The sequence below is a fragment of the Lytechinus pictus genome, chromosome 1, assembly GCF_037042905.1.
Source record: "Lytechinus pictus isolate F3 Inbred chromosome 1, Lp3.0, whole genome shotgun sequence".
Taxonomy (NCBI): Eukaryota; Metazoa; Echinodermata; class Echinoidea; order Temnopleuroida; family Toxopneustidae; genus Lytechinus; species Lytechinus pictus.
This window is the reverse complement of record NC_087245.1, coordinates 9,007,608-9,029,219: the sequence shown is the minus strand read 5'-3', so window position 1 is coordinate 9,029,219 and position 21,612 is coordinate 9,007,608. Positions and strand designations below refer to the sequence as shown.

General features: G+C 35.1%; 2 protein-coding genes across 2 annotated transcripts in view; one reads left to right on the top strand and one right to left on the bottom strand.

Moving 5' to 3' along the window:
* Positions 1–21,612, top strand: part of LOC135153222 (uncharacterized) — a 1,173,865-nt gene that overhangs the window by 559,998 nt on the left and 592,255 nt on the right. The window lies entirely within an intron of this gene.
* The window catches only part of LOC129254862 (G-protein coupled receptor GRL101-like), a 33,800-nt gene that overhangs the window by 2,256 nt on the left and 9,932 nt on the right, over positions 1–21,612 (bottom strand). Inside the window, exons 5-20 of the mRNA XM_064095306.1 lie at positions 19,465–19,605; positions 18,851–19,018; positions 16,946–17,068; positions 16,341–16,475; positions 15,454–15,588; positions 14,858–14,977; positions 14,246–14,360; positions 12,446–12,514; positions 7,749–7,820; positions 6,850–6,921; positions 6,254–6,325; positions 5,717–5,788; positions 5,283–5,354; positions 2,265–2,333; positions 1,691–1,889; positions 503–1,162 (exon numbers count right to left, since the gene is read on the bottom strand). Coding sequence (XP_063951376.1) covers positions 503–1,162; positions 1,691–1,889; positions 2,265–2,333; positions 5,283–5,354; positions 5,717–5,788; positions 6,254–6,325; positions 6,850–6,921; positions 7,749–7,820; positions 12,446–12,514; positions 14,246–14,360; positions 14,858–14,977; positions 15,454–15,588; positions 16,341–16,475; positions 16,946–17,068; positions 18,851–19,018; positions 19,465–19,605 — 2,294 coding nt within the window. The remainder of the gene's footprint in view (positions 1–502; positions 1,163–1,690; positions 1,890–2,264; positions 2,334–5,282; positions 5,355–5,716; positions 5,789–6,253; positions 6,326–6,849; positions 6,922–7,748; positions 7,821–12,445; positions 12,515–14,245; positions 14,361–14,857; positions 14,978–15,453; positions 15,589–16,340; positions 16,476–16,945; positions 17,069–18,850; positions 19,019–19,464; positions 19,606–21,612) is intronic.

Genomic DNA, 21,612 nt, shown 5'->3' with positions numbered 1-21,612 from the left:
TGTGAACAACTCTCCCCATTACTTTCGTATATATTTCACTTAAATTGCCTCTTTTATCACATCTATCAGTAGATCATGTATTCTTTCTATAGGATAGCATGTAATACAGATTTTTAAAGAATACATCATGGATAAAGAGTTTGTATCACCATAAGAAAAAGCAAAAAGAGACATTTTGAGGGTATTTTATAGTCCATCAAAGGGAAAGTTGTTCACATGTGACATCACACATCCTTGTCGCGTTGCCAATGGGAGGATCTCCATAGCATTAGTGATTGCAATATTCAAATGCTCATAACTTTCTCATTGTTTGTCCGATTTTTCTCAACCTTTCTTTGTTCTTATTCTTTGAGTTTTCTGTTTCGACACAAGCCTACTTGTTCCAAAGGTTTCATTTCCCTTTAAGCCCTAATTTTTATTCCTTTTCTTAATTTATCAATTTTCGCTAACAGTTAACCAACAGACACCATTCAAACATAGGTTAATATTTTTGTCAACTTACAGAAGCTGGTACATACGCGCCAGATAAGGAGGCCACGCCCAACAGAATAATAGGAACCCAACAGCAGAAGTCTGTAAAGACAATGACAGACATCCTCCTAGCCATTGAATCACTTCCTTTTGACTTGAGTGATCTCATAGCTGCCTTCTGGGTCTTCCTCGCAACGTTGAACATGACTCCATATGATACCATGATTGTCATAAACGAAACAAAGTTTAGACCCAGGAAGATGAATACGGCATATTCCCATCCACTGGGTCTATCTGGTGTGATGTGGAGGGCAAGACACACACCTGAACGTCCGTAGAAGTTACCGAAGTACGCCACTCCGCATAGAGGAAGAGCAGCCAGAAAAGCCACCAATCCCCAGGACACGCCCATAACCCAGACCGCGCGAGTGAACTCCATGTCTTTGATTCGGAAGGGAAATACGATTGAAGATAACCTATGAAGAGTAATGATTGTGAGACTGAACACAGACAGCTCGCTGGAAAATGTGGACAAGAAGCCGGCGAATTTGCAGAGACCACTGCTCCGCCAGAGTTTATCATGGACGATGTAATCACCGCGGTAATAAGCGTCGACGCATGCGATGATGAGAAGGTAGATGCCCATAAACATGTCACCCACGGCGAGGTTAGTTATGAGAAAAGAGTGAACCTGCATGAAAAAAAACACGAAAACAGATATTGTGAAAACAATGTCGTGTATGTTTAATCATCTAAGTGCGACAAAGAACATCTTGTAATGAATTATCTTGATTAGTTTATCGGCACAAATTATATGACTTTTTTTATGTGCACATTTTCTACGCATCTTAATTTCTCAGACTTATCAGCACTAAGGATTTGCCTGGGTATGTTAATAAGGGATAACATTATTATGACGTCTTTTTTCCTCAATGAAATAATAGCGATACACCAATTGACATACTTTATTTGAAAAAAAATTGTCGAGAACCCTTATATAAGTATATTTTATGGGCTGGTCTTGTCACCAACTTGACACATCTGATTGCCTGACCTACATTCACATCATATGAAGACAACTATTTATTAAAACTCCACAACAGCATAATTCAAATATATTCAAAACAAAAAAATAATTCAAGCACATTTACCGATAGGACGATAACATGACATCAAAAAATTTGTTAATATTTGTAAAAGACCACTGAGTTTTGATTACCTTATTATCTCGCTTGCTATTGACCCTCCACAGGATTACAAACAGGTTTCCGATCAAAGCAATCATGCCGATAATCCATATGCACATGCGCAGGATAGGATTTGACATGAGATCTTCGCATGATGAAAACTCATCTGGTAGAGGGAGACATTTAGACACGTGGCGAGCCATACAGCAGAAGCGATATTCATCCGTTATTCTGTATAATCAATATCAAATTGATTAAAGAATTGTTAATCATCCGTAATCTATTCATCAAAATAATCCAAAAACTAGCTTAAAATAATAATAATGATAATAAGATTAATACTACTACTAAATAATGACGTCATATTTTACCCAGGGTATAACCATTTCAGTTCCGAAAAATGTTCTCCCAGCGGGCCCTGCTTAATACCAAGATAATGTTAAAAATGGCGCTTGAGCATTATCAATATAATACGTTTATTTCTGTTTTATGTTGAATGATGTCTGCAGAATATGATATGAATGTCTTATTTCATTAATAACAAAAAAATATTATTTACCAAATGTATAACAAGTTTGGAATCATTATAAAACAACATTCACTCACAGTTCGTCCAAGAGACGCATGTTAAATGTTCGTCTGCTAACAACTTCAATTGCATTCCCCGATATGTCTCTGAAAAAAAAACGTTAACAGCAGTTTGAATTGACTATGTACTTGAAAAGAATACTCTCATATCATCATTCATACATTGGATGATGAGAATATCGAACCACATCTGAAATGAGTAAAATTCTAAATATATATACACTAAAAAAATAATAAAGGCAAAAGGGTGGGAAAAAAATCAAAAAAGGCTTAAGAGTATGCAGTGGCGTATCTAGCGGGGGCAAGGGGGGTGCACGTGCCCCTAACGTCACTTTTTTTTGCAGATGTCATCTTTTTAAACTCATCTAAAGGTTTCCACCAAGAAAAATTGCAAAAGCCAAATTTTTTCTGATTTATTTCTTTGTTTTTAGTATTTCTTATGTATTTCTTTGTTTTTTATCTTTTGTTTTTCATTGTTTTTTTTCAATGGAAATTATTACAGACCATTTAACAACTAAATCAAACCCTAAATTAATTTAGCAGACCAATTAGAACAAAAAATAATCACCCTTTTATGAATTTCATCTCCCATAGACTTTGTACACAAAGTATAAAAATGCCATTTTCGGCATGATATTGCCTCGTAAAAAGTCACGTGTCGCGAATTTGATCTAAAAAGCTGCGCAAGACTTCAAAGAAAAAGTCATAACATTTTGCGGCGCTATCTTTTTTGCGTTTCGGAAATATCGCGCGAAGCGTCGAGGGGGGGGGGCATGATGCCCCCCAGTCCTTTTAGGGTTAAAATATTCCTTTTTTCAAACGCAAATATTATAAGGATTACTCTTAATTAATTCTTACAAACAATTCTGAAATACAATTTCTTTCTGGTTTATTTATCAAAGCTTTTCATCACGCTCTGATTTGATATTGGAGATACAAATCCTCTTCATTTATTTGTAAAAACAATAATTCGCACTCGCAATACGCCGATGGGATACGTTTCCTTCTCATGAATTCCTTCATATAGTCCTAAAAAAAATTCCTCTACAAGGCGAGCATATACAAAAAATTCAGCTCAACTTGGATTGATTGCTTAGTTAGATACGCATCGAGGGACTACTTCTCCCAAAAATTTCCCGATTTCAGGTCTAAATATCAATAAATTTCAGCTCGTACATCGCGTTCGCATTCCTTGTTTAATTAGATACGAATCATGTTATATGATTTAAAAAAATCACTCACTTAGAATATTCCGTCTTCACGTCTTGATATTGAAAAATATTCGCACTCGCATTGATAATGTGATTTACTTTGACTTGTTGTGTCTTAACAAGGTGTATTATATAGTATGTATATATATATATATATATATATATGTATATATATATATATATATATGTATATATATATATATATATATATATATATATATATATATATATATATATATATATATATATATAGAGGTAAGTAAGTAAGTAGTGGTATACTGCAATATCTAATAGTGCTCGACTGTGTAGGGGCTGAGTATAAATAAGTTATTGGTTGGATTGCTTAACTATTAAGCTAGTCGTACAGACTGTTTCACCCTAAGGCTCATCAGCGACTGATTAGTATGAAGATATTTATTGAGACAGAATAAAGTAGACAGAGCATGTGCATTATGGTATAACATTGGGTTGACAGAACATGTATTTATATTAAGTATGTTGATGGTGTTACTGAAGGGGTACATGTGTATTGTTTATTACATAAGGGGTACTTAGGGGTCATTACTACATGGTTACAAGTGAGGGAGGGGGGCTGGTGGGGCTATCCATATCCAGCAAGGAGGAACTTTTTCTTATGTCTACAGGTAGATATGAGTTCAGTTCGAGAGTTCAAATTGTTGTTTTTGTTTGCGGTGATGATGAAGTATTTCTCCCATAGGCAGAGGTTGCATCGTTTTGTGAGTGGAGAGTAGGGTTGTGCATGGAGTACGATTCTCCAGGTTATCTTATATGTGGTGTGCCCTCATCTTTCAGTTTCCAAATATGCTTACTCAGCTCGGTGCTGTGCCTCTTATCTTTATCTTTAAATGATGCTTTGTGAGATGCATGCCTGGTTTTGAATGCGATCAGTCCGATGTAGGATTTTTCGTCGTGGGGGTGGTAACTTTGGCTTCGTAGATCACGTTTTTTGTTGTGCATTTTCCTGGTAGAGGGCAGTCTTCTGTTTTCCGGCAGTTGCACTTTTCGGTTTCTCGGCTTTTTTCTGTATTCGATACTTTGTTGTTGTGTGCCTTTATGGATTTGCCCATGTTATCCATGCAGCTGTAGCTTATTTTTAGGGTGTTTCTGTTGCAGATTTTATGGAGTTCATGTTCCTTGGGGAAGTGTTGGTCCACCAGGGCCAGAAATCTTTTCCCGATGTTTGTGTTGACATTTTGGCTATATGGCGGGTTGAACCAGGTTATCGTTCTTTTCCTTTTCCTTTTCTCCCCTCCCTCACTTGTAACCATGTAGTAATGACCCCTAAGTACCCCTTATGTAATAAACAATACACATGTACCCCTTCGGTAACCCCTTCAACATACTTAATAGAAATACATGCTCTGTCAACCCAATGTTATACCCTAATGCACATGCTCTGTATACTTTATTCTGTCTCAATAAATTGTGTTCTTCATACTAATCAGTCGCTGATGAGCCTTAGGGTGAAACAGTCTGTACGACTAGCTTAGTTAAGCAATCCAACCAATACATTATTTATATATATATGTATATATATATATATATATATATATATAATACGCTTTGAAAGGGGGCGAGTTGCCCTAGATACACCACTGTAGGAGTGACAGCAATTTCTGCCCATATTAAAAACACTGTCAATCCTCGGTCCTTCTAAATCTTATGTTCCGTCTTTCACCATTTCATTTTTAGAGTGTAGGATTGCTAAAAATAAATAAATCTTGCAACAATTTGATATTTAATTTAAAGTGATGTTATGAAAGAAAAAAGGGCTTAATATTCCCGTACTGACTATATTACTTACAATTTCCTGAGTTGATATAGGCCGAAGAAAGCACCATCCGGCACAACTATGATTTGATTGGCTGAAAGGTCTCTGCACGTGACAATAAAAAGAAATACTACAATACAATACAATACACAAAGTGTAACTGTTGCTCTATCATGTCTATTTTCACCAAATATAATGCTCAGATCTCTCTTTAAAAAATATTGTTTTGTATGTTAATGTCTAGATCCTCCAGTCAGATAATAAATTGTAATGAAATACAGCCACTAAAATCAAATCAAATATAATTTCAATAATACAGAATAAAATCTCACTACATTCACAATTAAATAATTTGACCAACAAATTCATTCATAATTCGGTTTATGTGCATACATATGTACATGTATTTGGAATTGAAATTGAACCCCACCGAGGGATTCTCTAACCAATTATCATAGTATACTTACAAGAAACGGAGCTTGTAAAGTCCTACAAAAGCAGCGTTTGGGATTTCCGTTAAGTTCTGATGACTCAAATCTCTTAAGATAGAAAAAAACCCATAAAGTAACAGTTAAGCACATCATTTCCTCAATACTGTTATTTCTTATACACAGTTTGTTGCAACCAAATAGTCAGTAGTAGCAACATCAACCAGTCAAAGGAAATGTATGAAGTAATGACAGTATCATGTTACCGTAATAACAGCCGGGGAATCATGCATTCTTGTCGTGCTACATAAATGTGACTATTCTTTCCATATCCTGCAAACTTTTTACTTATCTGAAACCTCCATACTTATAGTGTGGTTTTCTCGAAATTCCCCAGGGAATATTGAACCTTTAATTTAAAGGGGTATATAATTAATTTGCAAATGTTTTAGATCTATTGCACATAATTTATGACGTGTTGTCATTGACTAAAAGTATTCTGAACGTTTCATCATTCACAATTTATACCTTATATTTACGTATAGTTTTTACCAGAATGTTTTGATGTAAACTTACAGCGTTGTGATGTTCTTCAATCCTTCAAATGCGTGTGGCTCTATCATGTTGATGTTGTTTCCTCTAAGTAGCCTGTCAGAATAAGACAAATATAGGAACATAATTAATTTGAAAAAACAAATAATAAAAGCATGTGATTCAATTAATGTATACTAAAACTACTGCTACTACTACTACAACGGTGAAATATTATACTACTACTACTAATTCTACTACAATGGTAAAATCATATACTACTACTACTTCTACTATTATCATTACTAGTAACGACTTTTTACTGACTGATGGTATGCCATTGAAAATAACAATATTAATTTTGTATCAGTGTAGATGTGGTTTCGTTGGTACGACTGCAAAATACTGGACCAACATATACTGCTTGACTGGATCAAGATACAGTATATGCCATCATTTTCTTTCACGTAGTAGGCCTAAACACATTTCTATATGCACATTTCCACCCTATATGTTATTTTCATCACGTTTGTTTGTTTAGATTTAACCACTCTGCCTTTAATATTTGTTTTTATTGTATTCAAGAGACAGCCTCTGATAGGAGTTACATTTTCATATCATAGGATCAGGGTTATACTTACAGTGATTGCAAACCTTCCAAACCTTTGAAATTTTCCTTGCGGATCACCGTGATATTATTGTTCTCCAAATTTCTGTTGTAAAGAACACACAGAAATGAAACAATAGTAATTGTTACAAGATAAAAAAGGAAACCCATATCCAGAGATAGATTTCACAATAATTGAATATGTTTTTACTATAAATTTGTTACTCATGGCAAGAGTGCCGAATCTCATCTCTAATTTGAAACCAAGAGCTTAGCAAATCGTTCACGCATGTTAGATTACAAGCAATATTGAGACATATCAGAAACGATTTGCGTAGAAACTCACGCGTGAATATGAATCCACTCTCATTTCAGGGATTAGTGAGAGAATTCTAACAAAGAATACAAAAGAAATGCTAATGAGCCAATCGTCGAATAAGCACGGTCGTCGTATCACGAGCCAATCTTGTCCAATTTTTCTGCGCAACCTGATTTTGACTTTAAAATTTCAAACTCGTCTTGCTCATTAATTTGTGAAGTGTTTGTTTTATATTTGGTATCGAATTAAATAGGAATAATTGAATTATATGATAATGTAAATAAAATATAATTTGATTGCCTTTGAAGTAAAAATACATGGGACTCTCGGTTTCCTTTTTTTCCAGAATGCACAGCATATATATATATATATATATATATATATATACATGTATATATATATATATAAATATCAAATATATATGTATCAAACAAAAAGACAAGCCCATCTAGTACAATGTATAACACTTTCTATCATGAGTTGTTGAGAGGTGGTACATAAAATTGACAAAGTAAAAAAAAAAGTTAGGAAAGTAATAACAAGTAAAATGAATAATGAAATAAAAAGGGTAAACGGAATCTAATAGAAATAAGAAGTAGCAAATAATTACTTACAGATAAGTGAGATTGGCCAAGCCACTGAATGTATCATTATCGATATCATTCATGCTATTATTGGATAGGTCCCTAATAATAAAAAAAGAAAATCAAATCAAATCAAATCAAAATAATGGCGCAATGAATAACAATTAATTACACACTTATTGATTATTATAGGTATCATAATACGGATAAAAAAATAATGAAGATATATCAGAGACAGTTTTTTTTTGGTATACATTACATGGTATAAGTGGCCATTTACACTCCGTACATTTCAAGGTGTTCTACTATGAATTACATAAACCAGTTTACACGGTGTAAATTAATTTAATGCAAAAATATCATACAATTGAAGATAAAACTTACGAAATTGCAATCCATAATTATAGCTTGTAGGTAAAAGGAAAGTTTTAGACCGCCTCAAAGTTCGTCAGTTCCAAGTATTCTCTGATCGAGAAATTTACCCCAATCAGAAAATATCAGGTATTTTTTTGCCAATGTGGAAGCAAATTACTGGTAATACACCCGAAAGAATATACCAGCTAAACAGTAATACTTGCCAAAATTACGAGACTTTGCGCAAGGATTTTCCAAGATCGTGGGTATTTTGGTAGTGTGAAAGCATTAGTATGACAACTTTCACAACCGTGCGAGTAGTTGGGCACGAACACTGTGGCCTCGCCTGCTAATCAGACCACACTGCGCAAGCTCGTAACTTCAAGAAATTCCCCCGAAATGATTGTTTGTTTGTTTTTGTTTGTTTTATTTCCGTATATAAAATAACAGATACAAAGTACATACAAATACATATAACATGATATGATGAGGTCAATATTAAGATACAATAATAAAAGGTAAAAAAATAAAGTAAATTATACGGCTGGTAGTCCATATTCAGCTGCAATAATGCATTGCTGCTGGTCTTCCATGGAGCCAGTTTACTTACAAAAATGCTATGATTACCATAAAATAAAGAAAGTTGACCATCAGACATATATTAAGTGAAATCATTAAAAAACAAAGAAAAATCATATAACCTACACCTACCCCCCTCCCCCCGGTACAAATCAGTGGTTTAATTTCATTTAGCACAGATATATTTCAAAAATTTATTTTTAAAAGAATTGAAAGTGGTGACATTACGCACGCACAAAGGGATTCTGTTGAATTCAGATGCAGCTCGGTAAGAGAAAGATCTTTTACAATTATTGGTTCTAGGTCTGGGTAAACATATATTATTTTCATTTCTAAGAGGGTAAGGAGTATCTTTTGTATGAAACAAATTTTTCATATATTCAGTGGACATGTTGTTACAAATCTTATACATGAATAATATCAAGTGAGTATACTGTCTCTTTTGAATAGTGTCCCAACCAAGAATAGAATGAATTTGAGAGGTTGAAGTGTGTGAATAGGGGTCAATTTTCAAGATTATTCTGCCAGCTCTATTTTGAATTTTTTGAAGTTGGTCAAGTAGAGATTTGTTTGCAGATTGATAGATAATGTCACCATAATCAAAATGAGGTAAAATTATTGACTTATATATTAACTTTAATTCTGACAAATTTACAAAATGCTTTAGCCGTGCAATATAACCAATCATTCTCCCCAGTTTTTTACATAAATAATTTACGTGATAGTCCCACTTCATGTTTTCATCCACAAAGACACCTAGATACTTAAAGCTATTCACTTGAGTCAGTAAATGATAGTCAATTTTTAGTTGTAAATGTTGTGACCTTTTAAGCATTTTAGGTGTTCCAATCAACATGCTTACAGTTTTATCATAGTTTATTTTCAAATTATTCCTGTTCATCCAGACAGATAGACTTTCCAGCTCCTTATTAAGGATGAGTTCGATAACTCTAATATCTTTATGTGAGAAATATATTACTGTGTCGTCAGCATAAAGGTGTACGGTGCACTCTTTAAATACAGAAATTATATCATCAATAAATAAAATGAACAGTAAGGGTCCAAGGAGAGATCCCTGGGGTACTCCCTTAAAAATGACCCTTTCTTCAGATAAAATTCCATTAATGGATGTACGTATTCTTCTATTAGTCAAATAATTTTTGAACCAATGCAATTCATCACCAGATATACCAATATTTTTAAGTTTGGATAGGAGAATTGCATGATCGACCAGGTCGAAAGCCTTTTGAAGGTCTATAAAAATAGCCCCTGTATACTGCCCATTGTCCATAGAATGAAACCAGTCATCCGTTACCTTAGCAAGAGCAGTAATGGTAGAGTGTTTCGGACGGAATCCAGATTGAAAAGCAGAAAGTAAAGAATGAGTTTGAATATAACGAAGCAATTGCTTTTGCACAATTTTTTCCATTAATTTAGACACACAGGGTAGAATCGATATTGGTCTATAGTTGTTAAATTCAAACTTATCACCTTTCTTGTGAATAGGAACAATTTTAGCTACTTTCCATTTCTCAGGTACAACACCATCACATAAAGATTTATTTATCAAGAAAGTAATAGGTTCGATTAAAACTGGAATTGATTCTTTGATTATATATACTGAAATACCATCTAGACCAACAGACTTTGTATTCTTCAAATTATGAACCTCTTTCAAGACATCGTTTTCAGAGACAGGCGAAAATGTAAAGTTTTCATGCAAAGTGGACGCTACATGATCATGGTGTACATTTGTTGACTCATCAGCAATTTCTAACGCCACATTAGCAAAGTGATTGTTAAAACCATTACCCACTTCATCTGACATTACTTTGGGAAAAGTGCTATTAGACGAGTTATTGTTTTTGCCCATGACGGATTTTAGTATTTTCCAAGAGTCATTTCTATTTGTTACATTTGATAATTTGTCACAATAATATTTACGTTTAGATTTCCGGATGACAAAAGTGACCTTATTTTTCAGAGTTTTATATAATTTCCATAAATCATTATCGTTTTTAGTTTTAGCCTTTCTTTTAGCTTTATCTCTTTCTTTCATTAAAGACAAGATCTCATTATTCATCCAAGGAGAAGATTTTTTACGAATGCGCTTAGATTTTAAGGGCATATGTTTATTAACAACTTCTAATAGCATTATTTCCCACTTATTGACAGCGTCATTAATATCATCAAAATATTTTATTATCCTCCAGTTTTGATTACGAAGGTCATTTCTGAAAGACTCCAAATCAACATTTCTGGATTTTCTATACCTTATATAAGTTTCACCAGATGATAATTTTTGTTGGGATTTCCATATAAAATAACTAATGTAATGATCACTCATCCCATTACATAACACACCGTGAGCTTTCACTTTATCCATGTTATTAGTTAACATGTGGTCAACAAGCGTAGAAGACGAATCTGTCACTCTGGTACATGAAGAGTCATTTATAAATTTTAGCGAGTAAACAGTATTAATTTGGTCAAAGATCTTGGTGTTTCCATAAAATGGTTTTTTCGTAATATCGCAGTTAATATCACCCATGACAATAATGTCACAATCAAAACTACAAGCAAATTCTAAAAATTGTTCATATTGATGAAATACCTCAATTCTACTATTAGGCGGCCTGTACCAATTAAAGAATAATAACGGTTTAGTGTTTTTTAAGTGGATCCGTAAACATATTGCCTCTAACCCAGAAAGAGATGATCTGCTTCGGGTCGAAGAAATTATTATCGGGTATTTTAAGGCCTGAACAAGTATTTCGTAGTTTAGTGGGTATTATTGAGATCGAGGGGGTCTGAATACAATAGAGTAATTTTTCCATAACTTCCAAAATTATATGAATGGGTTATGGACCATTCCTTGATACGAATTTTTATTAACAAGCTTTATACCTAGCATGGAACTGTCATTTACCGTACATTTCTAATACAAACATTGAAAAGAAGGTATTGGTTTAACCCTAAAAGGACTGGGCTATTTGAGATGTATTGAGGACGGGGGGAGGCATGATGGCCCCCCTTCTGATCTCGGCCGCCGTCCTCGTGATCGCGCCGAAATTTGGCACGCGCATTTTTTACCACATAAACTACAAGCCAGTATAAAAAAATCTGAAAATTATTATTTTTTTAAAAATATATTATGAATATGCAAATTTATTTGTGAAAAACATTATTTGCAAATTTAACACCAAATTTTATTTCAAATTTTTTTCTTTTTTTTTCTTCCAGATGTCATCTTTGTAATCTAATTTAAAGGTTTTCACAAAGAAAAAAAGCGAAAGCCATTTTTTTCCTTATGTATTTCTTTGTTTTCAGAATTTCTTATGTATTTCTTAGTTTTTTCATGTTTTGTTTTTCATTGTTTTTTTTTCAATGGAATTATGAGAGACCATGTAACAACTGAATTAAACCCTATATTACTTAAGCAGACCAATTAGAATAAAGAATAACCACCCTTTTATGAATATCATCTCCCATATAGACTTTGTACACAAAGTATTAAAAGGAGCCATTTTTGGCATGAAATTGTCTCGTAAAAAGTCACGTGGCGTCGCAGTGCTATACCCTTATGTCAAAAATTAGGTCTCAAAATTTGCGCGAGAATTCAAAGAAAAACAGTCCCATCATTTTGCGGCTTTATCTTTTGGCGTTTCGAAGATATTGCGCAAAGCTCATGCCCCCAGTCGTTTTAGGGTCAAGGAAATAAAAATACTTGTATTGACCTGAGTGACGAGGTTAATAAGTACGGACAGGGAATTGTATCGTTATAAAATACTCACAAACGAAGCAGCCCGGGTATGTTAACAAGGACCTCGTTTGAGATTTTAATCCTGTTTCCACTCAGATTTCTGTAAAATTAGGAAGCACATGGTATTCTTATAATTGCTAACAAATCACAACAGCAATAGCAACTATCCAATAACACATACTACTACTACTACTACCATGACTACTACTACTACTACTACTACTATTACTACTACCACCGCCACCACCACTACCACTGCAACTACAACTTATAATTGATACTACTGCTATTACTTCTACTACATGTACTTCTATTACTTCTCCCCTCCCTCCCTTACTACTACTACTCAGTGGCGGGTCTACGGGGGGGGGGGGGGGGTAGGGGGTTTAAAATCCCTCCCTATAATGCCTAAGGCTGCCAAGTAAAGAAAACAATAATGTGCATGATTACCTAAGGTGCTTACATTGTCCAGTTTTCAGGTCGGAAAATCAAAATTTTAAGTTCGCCCTTCGCGCTCGCATCGATTGTTTACTTTTAATACCTATCCTGTTCATGATTGCAAAACATGCATAGAATGTCCAGTTTTTATGTATAATATATATATATATATTTCAGCTCGCTCTTCAAGCTCGCGTCAATTATTTAGATATATAACCATTCTGTTAATGGTTACATTGCTTTGACTGTCCTGTTTTAGGAATAAATCTAAGTATAAAATTAGCTCCCGCTTCGCGCTCGAATTGTTTGATTAGGTACCCATCCTAATTATTAGTGCAAAAAGTGGTTAACCTTTCTAGTTTCAATCAGAATCTCAAAAATTCAGCTGAGTCACTGCAAATAGTCTTCAATAGAACTTTTGTCAGGTCTGTATAGTAATTATTTAAGCGCGCCTTCGCGCGCGCAAGAATTTTTAGTGAGATACGCATATTGTTCAGGATAACAGTGTTTAAAATGTCCAGGCTTCAGGTCGGACAATACAAATTTCAGCTCGCGCTTCGCGCTCACATCAATATGTTAGACCTATGTATATCCATCCTATTCATGGTTAAAAAATGTGCCTAGAATATCAAGATTCAGGTCTAGAAATAAAAAAAAATTAGGTCGCGCTTCGAGCTCGCATTATTTGATCGGTGAGACATGTATTCTATTCAATAGCCACTGCAAACGGCTACTTTTGCAGGTCAGTATATCAAATATTTTAGCTAATAAAGAAACAATAATTAAGTTGTTTATATTTAACACGCAATTATTCCACTACTAAAAGTTTCACAAAAGTAGCTTGATTACCATATCATTTATGATGAAATAAATAACCTATAAGAGAAATTGTCTACAGTAACTTATTAAGTTAATAACCAAGCATATGATAGCTCTGGATATGACTTCGTATTAAACCGTTACTTGATTTGAAAAGACGTTATCATGAACTGCCTTTTATGATCTCCATTGAGTTAGTAGATGCGAAGAAAATCACTTTAGGGGGTTCGAAATGCAGGCGATGGTCCTTCTGGTCACCCTCCCCCTTGGAATAAGCTAGATCAGCCCCTACTACTACTGCTACTACTTTTAATACAACTACTACTCTTGACTAACCAATATTTTTTTCACTATAATCGCTTTAATACGTCATACATTTCAAGAATATTTGCACTACGTAGAAACCATCAATAACACCTTTCCTCACCTACTCACGTGTGTGTGTGTTAACTTCATTTGAACATTGTCATAATTTTTAAGTACTTTGGAGGTTTAGGTAGAAAGAGATTAAAACAAAAAAAAATAAAGTAAGAGAGGGGGCTGGGTAGGGGGCACAGAACATTTTATTACTTACATGTCATGAATGTCGTCATCGACGTGGAAATTGTGGAATGATTCAAATCCAAGATTAATACAGCTCATTCGCGTTTGATTGCATGTACACAAATTTGCAGGTCCACAACTGTAGGCTGAAAGGACCATTCAAACAACATTAATTGAGAATCACATCGAGACTCTATTAATGGCTATTTTAAGAATATGATTAAATGTTATTTATTTGAGTTGCATATATAAGACAAACATAAAACGTTTTCCGATCCATCTCTTGGATATTTATGTTTTTTTTTAATTAGTTGTACAGATGTACAGATAATTTCAATAAATTTCATTGATTAAAATGCCCACCCCGATTTAGCAAAAAATATTACCTGGTCCGTCAAGCGATGTGATTGTACTATGAATTCAAGGGATTTACGCCATATCCATATAAATTTATTGCGAGATACATATTTTTTATTTTATTTATTTTTTACAGAAAGTTGATTTTATATTTCGGACATTTATAATGGGTTATGAACAACCGAAATGCCCACATTATAACCACGCCTGCTCATGCTTTCAGCAGGTATCCCGTTAAAATATTGCTTGTAAAATTTGCATGTGAACCTCGTAAGACAATACTTACGACAGAAAACTTCGTCTATCCAGGAACGGCGACAATCTATGGGGCCGTTACACACATCACTCATATTGATACAATAAGAATTCAGACACTTAAATTCGTTGTCCTGACAGTTCCAGTTGCCTACACATAAAAAAAATGCAAGTTTTATCAGTTATTGCGGGAGGGTAAATACTGTAAAGATTTAAAATAAAATTTAAAAAAGAACAAGTTTACACTCTATATAAATATCAAGTAACGCCTACGACAGAACCAATGTCTTCCAAGGGATCAAGGCAAACAAGAGATATTTCAGTAAGACGATTTCTATAAGCCCTTGGTAAAACCGCGTATGCGAGTTTAACTGCCTAGGTATTATCGACTTTATAATACATAGGAATTGATATGAAAAGAAGAACATGTTTTTAAATACGATCTCTGTCCTTGTTCAAAGCGTTCGGGATAATACTGTAAATCTGAGTTATTACTAAGCATCATACTTGAACTTATTATGATCGCTGTATAAAAATAATCATAATATCATGTTTGTTATCTTAACTACATGTTCATACTTATACTTTATAGTGTCGTTATTGATGATTATATTCTGTAATGTTTACCACAGTCAAAAAGATGAGATTCGTCCTTGCATCCTTTGTATCCCGTAGTATCCAAGAAACATACATCCTCTTGTGGTATGCACTGATCATTACTACACCTGAACTCACCCTCCTTGCAGCTTAAGAACTTATAGTCTAGACAGGTTGGAAAAGGAACAACATTCACGCTTATGTGTGGGATTAGTGAAGAAATCAATGCAAGATCACATGAGAATAAATTTAGTGTCCTAACTCTCCGATCATTCTTTGATCGGTAAAAACACTTTCGCAATTTAGGAACGGGTAAGTAACTTTACACAATCTCTATCCTATAAAATGTGAATCGTTCTAAATTGATTAACCAATTAATTACTGTTTGTTGATTGTTATGAGAAATATGGAAGTATAGATTGATTAATTGAATTTATTTCCGTTAAAAGCAAATAACAATACATATAAAATGATACATGAGAATTGATAAATGAACAAAAAACGAGAGAATGGCTCTACTCAGCAGCATCCATCATTGTGCTGCTGGTCTACCGAGGGGTCCTCAAAATAAGTCAATATAAGTCATTATATATCTAATAAGTAATATTATTCCGTGTGAGCTAAAATAATGACAATATATGAATAAAGTTCGGGTTAATGATTCTTAGATTTTCATCACTCAGTACAAAAAGACATGCAACTGAAACATAATGGACAGTGCATGCCTAATAGCTTGGCCTGGGTTGACAACTAAACCTTGGCCATATCAGTAAAACGTAAGCTTATGCGATGGTAGCATTCCATGAGCCATTTTCTCTTGACAATCACTGACAATCCGTGCATTCGATTGGCAGACAGTAATTTATAAGTGTAAAGCCCTGACAAATGACGCTTCCTGAAACGTTTTCATGTCTTACCACAATGATCTTCATCAGATGAATCGATCGTTCCATTGACATAGAAACAACTAGGGGTGTAATCACACTTCAGAATCTCCGGCAGACATTGACCACTCTGACACTTCCACGTTCCAGGTGGACACTCGAAAGACTCTAAACATGGACGAACCAAATCCAGGATAGAAACATCAAATATTGTTTAGTGATGATAGAAAGTGGCACGCTGTGCATATGCAAAATGTAGCACTTACCGTAATAGTATAATTATAGATACGCTGAAAAATTAACATAAGTTGATTGTTTGACATAAATCATGTCCTGGAAGCATATATCGTAGACATTTTAAATGAAGTTGAACTGATTGCAAGTCAGATATATGTATAAAATAATTCATTGGGAAAGATGTGAGAATGTATCTAATTTTCGTTGCCTAAGACTATACGTATAGTCTATTGATATAAATGACATTGTTCCTGACATTTGACAATCTTATAGACACCTACAATTTTTTTTTTGTCGAAAGGAGTAGCGGCTTGGTGACTGTAGTGGTTGTATTCAGGGGGGGGGGGGGTAGATACATGTACATGCTTCCTTAGAGAATATGTTGTGACAGAAAAACATACCACAATTTGCTTCATCCGAGAAATCGAAGCAATCGAGATGTGCATCACACCGACTTGAAAGGTCAATACATCTTCCATACGGGCACTCAAATTCTAACTCGGGATCACAAGGACGAGTCACATCTGTAAATAAGATGTTAACACATGTATTACTTTCTTCAAAGTAACGTAATGCAATTAATTCAACAATACAGTCATGTCGAGGAGCACACAGACTAAAACAGATATCTATTAAACTTATTGCATAATGCTGAATGAAAATGACAAGAAGGATTATTTTTCCCCATCGTGAATATTTGTGAATATGACACTTTCAAGAACAGGCCCCAAGCAAGATAAATGTTGTCTACAGACGGTTAAGGGGACTTTTTGAAGTTGTTGTTTTAATGCATAACAACGAAATACCAGCAAAACCATTAGACATTATTTTAAGCTACTTGTCGAAATGGTGAGATAATAAATCTTGCCATGTCGACATCATAACTTTGTTATGCCAAAATGGCGAGATGCGTTATTTACAATGTAGAAATACAAATTGTATGCCAACATTGCGACATACATTATATCGCCAGGTTGACTTGTGAAGAGATGTGGACATTGTGGGATATGTTATCACGCCACGTTGACAAATGACAAGGCAAAAGCGATTTTGTGTCTTGCCCACTTATAAAAATAACAAAGAAATATCGTGATTTGCGAGGGCACGCAACAAAATTATATCGAAACATCATTGTAAAATGACTGGGATGGAATAACACTTGTCATAATAGCCTTGCACGTAAACTTTAATGTTGTCCTGAAAATGACCTTTGACCTTACCATGTGACCTCCCACTGCAGCATAACATGCAGGTCCCCCAAGTCCATATACCATCCAAGTTTGGTTGAAAAGTGAGTTACGGTTGCGGAGTTAGGTGTCATAAGAGAGTTTTGCATGTAAACTTTAACGTTGACCTGAAAATGACCTTTGACCTTACCATGTGACCTCCGACTGCAGCATAACATTCAGGTCCCCCAAGTCCATCTATCATCCACGTTTGGTTGAAAAGCGACTTACGGTTGCGGAGTTAGGTGTCATAAGAGAGTCTTGCATGTAAACTTTAACGTTGACCTGAAAATGACCTTTGACCTTACCATGTGACCTCCCACTGCAGCATAACATGCAGGTCTCCCAAGTCCATCTACCATCCAATTTTGGTTGAAAAGCGACTTACGGTTGCGGAGTTAGGTGTCATAAGAGAGTCTTGCATGTAAACTTTAACGTTGACCTGAAAATGACCTTTGACATTGCCATGTGACCTCCGACTGCAGCATACAACATGCAGGTCCCCCAAGTCCATCTACCATCCAAGTTTGGTTGAAAAGTGAGTTACGGTTGCGGAGTTAGGTGTCATAAGAGAGTCTTGCATGTAACCTTTAACGTTGACCTGAAAATGACCTTTGACCTTATCATGTGACCTCCGACTGCAGCATAACATGCAGGTCCCCAAGTCCATCCACCGTCCAATTTTGGTTGAAAAGCGACTTACGGTTGCGGAGTTAGGTGTCATAAGAGATTTGTGACGGACGGACGACATTTGGATCCCTAAGTCTCGCCTTCACCTCTGGTGGGCGAGACAAAAAGTAATGGCTAGATTTAATTGTACATCTACAGTGTGCGCGCACGTGTATCGGCTGATCTTTAGCCACCCACGCCGCGGTGTAAATTCTTCTCCCACTGGATTTACCTTTCTTATGTAAGCATGGCGAGAAAACGTATCTCGCCATGTTGACACTCAACTTGGCAACGAATTGGCAATATAAGTTATCTCAACATCTCGACAAGTCGATGACACTTTAAAGTTTCAGTACTAAACAACACTCAAGAATCCCTTGGTCCGACAAAATGAATACGAAAATCGCTTACTACAGGTCTGCTCGTCGAAACCATACATGCAGTTAGGTCGTCGATAAGGGTCACAAAGCACCTTACTAGGCACGCATCGAGGATCGTCGAGTCCATCTTTGTCATCACACATCATATGGGGATTAATTCCCTCCGGGTCACAGGAGCCGGAAACCTTGCCTGGAATCTCTGAAAGTGCAAAAATTAATGTGCATATCTTAAAGGGTATCTGTTTTTCTATCTCAGAAAAAATAAAAGACTACAATTAGTTTTTAACATGTCCGTATGCAGAGATCAAGTTGTTTCCAAGTAAACTTTATGAATTTGTCAGTGGAAAATGAAAGTTAAGGTGCACACTTTATCTGGATTGTTTTTGAAAAAAATAATAATTATGGAATAAAAAGGAGAGTCTACCGACCCCAACATCCAGTCTGCGTACAGCCATGGTTCCTTAAGTTTTGTGTGATATCACCCAGATATTACGGTCGGTGGACTTTACAAACTTAAGTGGATTACATCCTCAACCGAGAGCTTGGAACAAAGGCTTGGACACAAGGAGTTACCCAATAAACAATTGATCCGTCTTGTTTGAACATTCATGACCTCTAGTTCTTTGGTGATTAAAGAGAACTTACGGCAGTTGTACTCATCCATATTTCGAGGACAGTCAAAGTATCCATCGCAGATATATTCCTGCCGTACACAAGGAGCTGGTTTGTTGTTTTTTATCGCACAAAGGATCCCATTTGTCTCGTAATTACACATATCTTCATCCGCTGTCAAATGAAATATGAATAAAGAAAGTATTAATTTACGAATGGGACTTTTGATAAACCATTTTGACTTTAAAGCCTAAACAAGTAATTTCACATCAATGAATTCTTATCCGGAAGCCTTATATTTTTCTCTTTGGTTGTGTGTATAGAATGATGGTTGATTAATTAAAAGGTTGCGTTTATGTTTTATTGTGACACACATCAGTGATTTATATATATATACAGGGGCGGATCCAGCTTTTTATAAAGGGGGGGTTGGGTGGTATGCGAGGGAGCGTAGCGACCGAGTCCAAGCGAGCGGAGCGAGCGAGGGGGAGGGTGTGGGAGGGGGGTGTCCCCCCTCCCACAGTAGGGAAAATTTTTGAAAATCTGTGTGTGAAAATGGCGTTTTCTTGCATTACAAGTTTAAAAAAAAAGATAAGATTTTAAAAAATGGTCCCCGGATTTTTTTTTTGGGGGGGTTGCAACCCCCCAACCCCCCCCTCTATATCCGCTTCTGATATATATATATAATTGTAAAGAGCAGGGACCTATACATTGCGAGGTGCTTTCTATTATATATTTGAGAGGATGCTATACATGCATGTAGATACAGCGAGAATAAAGCAATCGACGTAGCCGGGGTTCAGTTTATCAAGTTTATTCACAACAAGCTTTCGGCCATAATTTGGCATTATTCAGGTATCTGAAGTACAAGAGAAACAAGTGGCCATAATGTACAAACAAATTTGCGGAATATGTAGGCCTATACATAGAAGGTTACTATAACTTAAGTAAGGTTAAGTTAGGTCGTAATTTAAGTCGTTGAAGTCGATAAGAATGGCAGCCGCCTTATGAAAATCTATAAACAGACGTATTAAAGAATATACTGTATATCATCATATATATGTGTGGTTATGGACTTGTATTATACAGATATTGGTTTTAAATATGTACATAAAATTCACATGAGTAAGCACAAGTTTGTAAGCACGTAAGAATTCCCGCAATCACATACACTTATTATTCTCGCGCATCCTTTCACACATGCGCTTAAGATACGTATCAAACTTAAAGTTAGAATACTTTGTAGAGCTAATAATAACACAAACATGACAAAATATGTTCACAACGTGTAACAGTAGTGAGCACGAGCTTATAGTGAGTTCTTTAAGAACTCACTATAAAATCAAGGTAGGAAGCTTGCATTTATTATATATATACAATTTATCTCACCGAAAAATATATATATTTACATTACTGTTACACGTTGTAAACATACTTTGTCATGTTTGTATTATTATCAGCTCTACAAAGTGTGAAAGGATGTGCGAGAATGATAAGTGTATGTGATCGCGAGAATTCTTACGTGCTTACTCATGTGATTTTTATGTACAAATCTAAAACCAATATCTTTAAAAATAAACAATTTTTTTTGTATAATACAAGTCCATAACCATATGATGATATACAGTATATTCTTTAAGACGTCTGTTTATAGATTTTCATAAGGCGGCTGTCATTCTTATTGAATTCAACGACTTAAATTACGACCTAAATTAGCCTTACTTAAGTTGTAGTAACCTTCTTCTATGTATACATATTCCGCAAATTTGTTTGTACATTATGGCCACCTGTTTCTCTTGTACTTCGGATACCTGAAAAAGGCCCAATTAAGGCCGAAAGCTTGTTGTGAATAAACCTGATGAACTGAACCCCGGCTACGTCGATTGCTTTATTCTCGATGTATCTACATATATCATCCTCTCAAATATATATATATATATATATATGGTAAGATGGCAGTCTCAAATGGTTATTTACAACATTCACAACCATCTAAAACGCCGGCACACTAACTAAAACTATATCTACCTGAGACCATTCAAGCAATCTTATCAGACCAGAGAAAAGGAAGTCATCATGCATGATAAAGATGCATTAGCTGGCATACAAATAAGGCACAGGAAACAACTAAAATACACAATAATATTGCAGTTTCGCTCGCATTCCCGTGCAAATTGTGAC